At 38.6% G+C, this 5,706-nt stretch overlaps 1 protein-coding gene across 2 annotated transcripts in view; it reads right to left on the bottom strand.

Moving 5' to 3' along the window:
- The window catches only part of LOC118324243 (sodium-coupled neutral amino acid transporter 3-like), a 10,817-nt gene extending 5,743 nt beyond the window's left edge, over window positions 1–5,074 (bottom strand). The window contains exons 1-4 of one of the 2 annotated variants that reach the window (XM_035656469.1): window positions 4,888–5,074; window positions 1,328–1,422; window positions 1,054–1,138; window positions 794–909 (exon numbers count right to left, since the gene is read on the bottom strand). In XM_035656469.1, coding sequence (XP_035512362.1) covers window positions 794–909; window positions 1,054–1,138; window positions 1,328–1,368 — 242 coding nt within the window. In that variant the 5' untranslated portion in view covers window positions 1,369–1,422; window positions 4,888–5,074. Of the gene's footprint in view, window positions 1–793; window positions 910–1,053; window positions 1,139–1,327; window positions 1,423–3,275; window positions 3,443–4,887 lie in introns of those variants that run through there. The other variant, XM_035656470.1, reaches the window with a different exon arrangement.
- Between the last annotated feature and the right edge of the window lie 632 nt (window positions 5,075–5,706).

Genomic DNA, 5,706 nt, shown 5'->3' with positions numbered 1-5,706 from the left:
CAAATATGTGAAGATTCAAATCATGAATCGTGATATCAATCATGGTATCAAGACTTCAGTTTCTCACTCACAAAGTAAAGTCAATGTGTATTGTTTTGCATTAAAAGGATTCTGTAATTTGACAGAGAAAATATATTTTGTAGACTTTTTCAGTTATAATTTGTCTTCAGTCTCATTTAGTTAAAAGCTCATGAACCCAGTATCGTGAATTGTATCGATATGTGGAGTTTATATTGTGGCATCCCTAGCTATAATTTATTTATAGAGCACTTTTCAGAGAGACACAGCGAGCTTTAGAGAGTTAGGTAGGTTGAAAGACTGGGATACAAGCAGCAAACAATTATACAACATAGTAAAAGATATAAAATGTGTAACACTCACACTAAAAGAAGTAAGACATGCGTGACTACAGAAGATAGCTACGTAAATGCTATTAGTTTTAAAGAAAAGTCATTAAGAAATAGCCCCTTGCCAAGAGAGGACCAGCCAAAATGACTTCAGCTAGCAAAAATCTCATAAACTCAAACACACATACACACACACACACACAACAGCCCTGCATGACAGCCCTGCTCTATTCTTGTAACCTCAGAGAATGTGCATATTTGGCTTTACCCAAATACTAAATATAAATCAACATACTATTGTCCTTTTTGCATAAGTGGGGAAAATATTTACAACTTAAAACACTTTGCAGTGAGCAAATACATGCACGTACATACACAAACACTGACGAAAGGAGTCAGGCACACAAGTTTAGCCAAAAATGGGACTGTTTGGCTTGGGTACTCACAAAAAAAGAATGATTCCGGTGTTGGACATTGCATAGGCCAATCCCAGAATTCCACTGCCCATAATGGCGTTACTGAGGTTAAAGATGGACATGCCAAATGAAGTCTTTCCCTCGAACTGCAGTAAGAACACAACAGAGGAAAACACAGACAAATCACTTTAGGAACAAAAATCACATCAACAGCATCAATAGTACTGTAGCTCATTTTACTACAGCAAATCCATCTGACTTCTACATTTACTCAACTACAACACACTCACATCTGTAAAGTGGTTTTCTTTTTTGACTCCAGGTTTATGGGGGAGAAACTCCTCATGTTCAGCCAAGGCTTCTAGCCCATCGAACCTACAATGGGAAAGAAAAACATTGGTTCAAATTAAAAAACACACAAACGTGCACAAAGGGAGCTACAAATATACTTTAGCTTTTATATGTGGTGGATATAAAAAATATTATTTTAAATTGAACAACTTTGCTGTGATACGGTGTCAGTAATTACTTTTTAGTAGTTTTTAGTACAGCTCTGAGTCTTACCCATCATCCCTGCTGTGTCCATTCATCTTCTGAAGCTCCATTGTGGTTGCTGGGGTTGTGACTTGAGAAACTTCTTGAGATCAACTTTTGCTGGACTGAAAAAAACCCCCCGGGCATAAAGAGAAAACAAATGTTTAATATATGGTATACTTACTTATCAAAATCTCCTTCAACATTTGGCCATCATTTATGCTTGGATAAGCTTCGGTGTCAGCTGGCATCGTTTTTGCACAACAAACACAACATTTTAACACACCTCATGCACTGAACTTGCCAACTTTCCATTATTTGTGAGGGAAACTGCGAGCAGGCTGACCTCAGCATCTTTAAGGGGTCTATCAGAGTCTTTAAGGCTTTTTACAATGTTTCTGTATGCATCACGTTTTCTGAGATCCTGTCCCAACTTGTTAAAGTTAAATATCTCAGAATGGGTCTTCCATGAAGCTGAAGGAGAATTGTGATACGTAATAATTTTATGAAGTGGATGTAAGGCATTGGCCTTTGTCTACAATACAATAACGGTATAATGTCACAGTGACAGCAATGGTGTTGAAATACCCTCAGCCTTTTCAAGGGTAAACATACCAGTTATTTGTACTTGAACAGAAGGCAGCCTCAATATGACTAATGTAATAAAAGTATAAAATGCTATGTGGCTACAAAAGGGCAGACCTATTTATAAAGTCTTGAGACACACACACCACTGTAATTTTTCTGCTTCCCAAAGACAACAAGAATGTTGCTTTTTTTTCTTTTGGCAATGCTTTACTTTGGAGTTCTGCTCCCTGCTTCAGATATGTGGATAAAAAACTGTGGTAACTGTGGTAGTTCATAAAATAAAATTCCAGCATAAAGGGACACTTTTGCTTGGGATGTACGTCCATTATAAAGCTTGTGTGACATGAAAGGCTTTAAATAACAAATGTTGTCAGAGGACTTATGTTGCTCTAATCTGCTGTGGGCCACACAAAGCTGGCATGGACGGACTCTGGGAATGAGCGTAGGTCTGTGCTCCTGCCATGGGGTCATGAGATCCTTCCCTTGTCTGTGGGTCAGTCTGCCCTAAGGACTTTCACATCTGACCCCCGAGGACACACTCACACTAGATTGTGTCATTCCTTAAGAGTTTCACACGAAACCAAATTTTTTGTATTCCTGAACGCCCAGGCCTGTTGAATTACAATAATTCATACAGATTGGAGGTTGATAGCAATGTGCCACAGAGATAAACAAAGGGTTCCTGTCTAAATGGTGCTATTTAGTCTAAATACAGGCTAGACTTTGCATACTGGCCTCAGGTCAAGTGGTTAGAGTAACTTTCTTTAGCTACATACCCAATGACTTTCCCATGGCCTGTGTCCAATACACACAACCAACAAAGCATAGACTAGATGTCAGGAATAATTTATCATTTAACTTTCACAAAAAGACAGTTTTGATAAATAAAGGACTACCTTCACATTGTGAAAGGCAGATTTTACAAGTGGGCTACTCAGACATTTTCATGTGGAGGAGATAATGAAACTAGACTAACCTGGTTAACTAGAAACGTGTGCCAGTTACGATATTTAATTGGTCACAAGGGCAGCTCTAACACAGTGGAAACAATAAAAAGAGTGGAAAAAGTAATAAAAACAAAAAGTGGTCCTGTGTTTTCCATCTCTTTATACATCCATCTTCCTAAACAACCTACCCCATGTCCTTTACAAGGTGTTGTAATTTAAAAATATATTTAAGTATCACATTCAATAATCTATATAATTATTTTGTAAACGGAGAACACATTTTAGAGTTAAACACAGTAGTATTACTCTAGCCTGACTGTCCAACAGTGCGCAGCACATGGTTTTTGTCTGACGCAAGACCAGTTCTCTATTGACAGCCCTTTCTTTCTCTTCCTTAACATCTAAAACACAAGGAAACACACACACATTTTTCAGCAACTTACCCTTGTGGTCAAGAACAAGGCTAGTTTTCTTTACTGAATATTAACAGAATAAATCCTTTGCGCAAGTTGACTCAGTTTTCTCTTCCAATGTTTATATATAGCTTTGTTCTTAGGAGCCTCTCCAAAGCTCCTTGGTAGTAAAGAGAGGAGAGAGTGAGAGAGATTAGAGGCTGGGAGGGAGTAAGCGGGAAATGGGAACACCCATACTTAACCCTTTGTTAAGCCTTTTACAGGTAGTGTCTACCATTGCAAAGACTGTAGAGACTCACCAGGTGTCTACACTGACAAGGTGTCAACACTGGTGTCTAAACAGAGGGAAAGAATGGCCTGTAGTTTCAGGGACAGTCTGAATTTCAAGGCTAAAAGGTAATCCCAGGAACCCATCCAACCAACAGGGCTTCTGGTGTTCATACGGAAGACTTACCATGTCATTACAGACTATGCAAGTAGAAAGGAGGGGCAAAGTGAGTGTCATCTGAGGGGGGTTTTGTTACACCATGGGCGGATACTCACTGACAGTTTGCATCCTGCTGGAAGTCACAGTGATGGTAATTAGCTTAGGAGATAAGTGCTTTTTTAAGATTGCCCACATGTGATTGTGCTTAAGACTGGAAACATTGTGCACGCTTACAAGTTATTATGCTCCTGATCCAAAACAAACGGTAGGACCTGACCTGACACAGTAGAAATGAATGAGTCATGCAGTGTTACTACTTCATCAAAACTGAAAGGTTGACCTATTCTCAGGGTCTTTCAGTTGGCAGATAAACTTAACTGAGATATGCCTGCACACCCAAGAAACACCCACATTTTCTTTATCTCACTAGGACACAAAGCCTTTACTGGAAAATGTGTCTTTCTGTTGTATAAAGATCTCATCTAGTGCACGTGGACATGATGGTAGATTTTATTTGTACATCTTAAAGAATATTTAGATTCATTTTTAGAAAGCTGTGCATCCTAATAAACGCAAAATAAATAAATATCCAATTCCACATTGCAACAACTATACTCTAAATATTTATGAGCAATTCCAAAAGCGAAAAAAATCAGAATCAATGGTCTGTACGATCTGTGAATCTAAATAATGAAAAGATGAATGGCTTCCTCAGTCACCTTAAATGACCTTAGTGTCCTCAGTTAAAACAAGCAGTTTGGAAAAATCCAGGACAAAGCAACCAACATATTCATTTACAAAATATCTGTGAAATAAAGTTCACCAGGAGACATTTTGTCTTGATAAAACCACACATCCATTTAATGTTATTTTTATACCAAACCCTCATGACAGTTTTTGGAGCCAAGAAGGTCTCCTATTTCAGTGAGTCATTTAAATTCCCACCTCTGTGCTGCGTATACTGCCAGCATGTCACAAAAGGAAAAGAGTAAGAGAGCAAATGAGAGTATGAATATATCATCAGCTGAAACGTTAGAGCACACATCAACTGAAAAGTCTGTCATCCATATTTCTACTGTCAGTATACAGAACATTATCAGTGTGGATAATGTTAAGTTTCTTAGGTATCCCTACACGTGTATGAATGGTAAACTGTGTCGTGGCCCAAACGCTACAGCAGATGGCTTGAACTTGAGTCCCTCTTCTGGTACTCACCTCTCTAGTGTCAGTCAGACAGAGGGATGTCTTCAGTATAGACAGAAGCAGCAGGGTAAACGCTGAAACTTGATGGCTGGTCAACTTCCAAAAAAAAAACAACAGCTTTTTACAGAGTCAGGAAGTTATCTTCAGCTGTGAGAGGAGAAAGCAAAATGGGGAAAGGAGGGAGGTGGTAATAGCGCGCGTAAAGAAATATCCTGCCATGTCACAAGTCTTAACCACTCCCTGTTCCGACTGCTGATTCTCAGGCTACACGTGGTGCTTTCTTACTTTATGAAACACTGTAATCTAACTGTACATATTTGGACACTGGCAGCACTGATTATTATGTTTTACCTCAAGAGCATTTTGGAATATTCCAACAGTGTTTCTAGTCAAATATAAGCCAAAAGCTGAGACTTCTTGTTATTTTTCTCTGCTTCCTGGCCTACATTACAGTAGTCATACTGTGGCTGTGCAGCTGGTAGTGTCAATAAAATGGGTTGCTGTGGAAAGTTTCTGTGAATTTCTTCTCTAAGCTTCTGCTTTGTCTTCAGCTCACAACCACTGCCATCTAGTGGGCACAAAAACTAACAACCCCCCCCCCAATAAATAAATAAAGAACAGCAATCAGTAAATTATACAAATACTGACATCTTTGACCATCAGAACCCATATGATGTAACTCAACCATTCCTACAGATACACAGGCCAGTTTCATATGTTTAATTCACTATCAAGTAATCAGAACAAGTAGGACTGCAACTATCAATTATTGATTATCCTGATGAATACTTTCACAGTTAAGTAAATAATCTTTTAGTCTGTAAAATGTCA

This window comes from Morone saxatilis, unplaced genomic scaffold, assembly GCF_004916995.1.
Source record: "Morone saxatilis isolate NCDOM2014 unplaced genomic scaffold, NCSU_SB_2.0 Contig15, whole genome shotgun sequence".
Lineage (NCBI taxonomy): Eukaryota > Metazoa > Chordata > Actinopteri > Moronidae > Morone > Morone saxatilis.
This window is presented reverse-complemented; position numbering and strand designations above follow the sequence as displayed.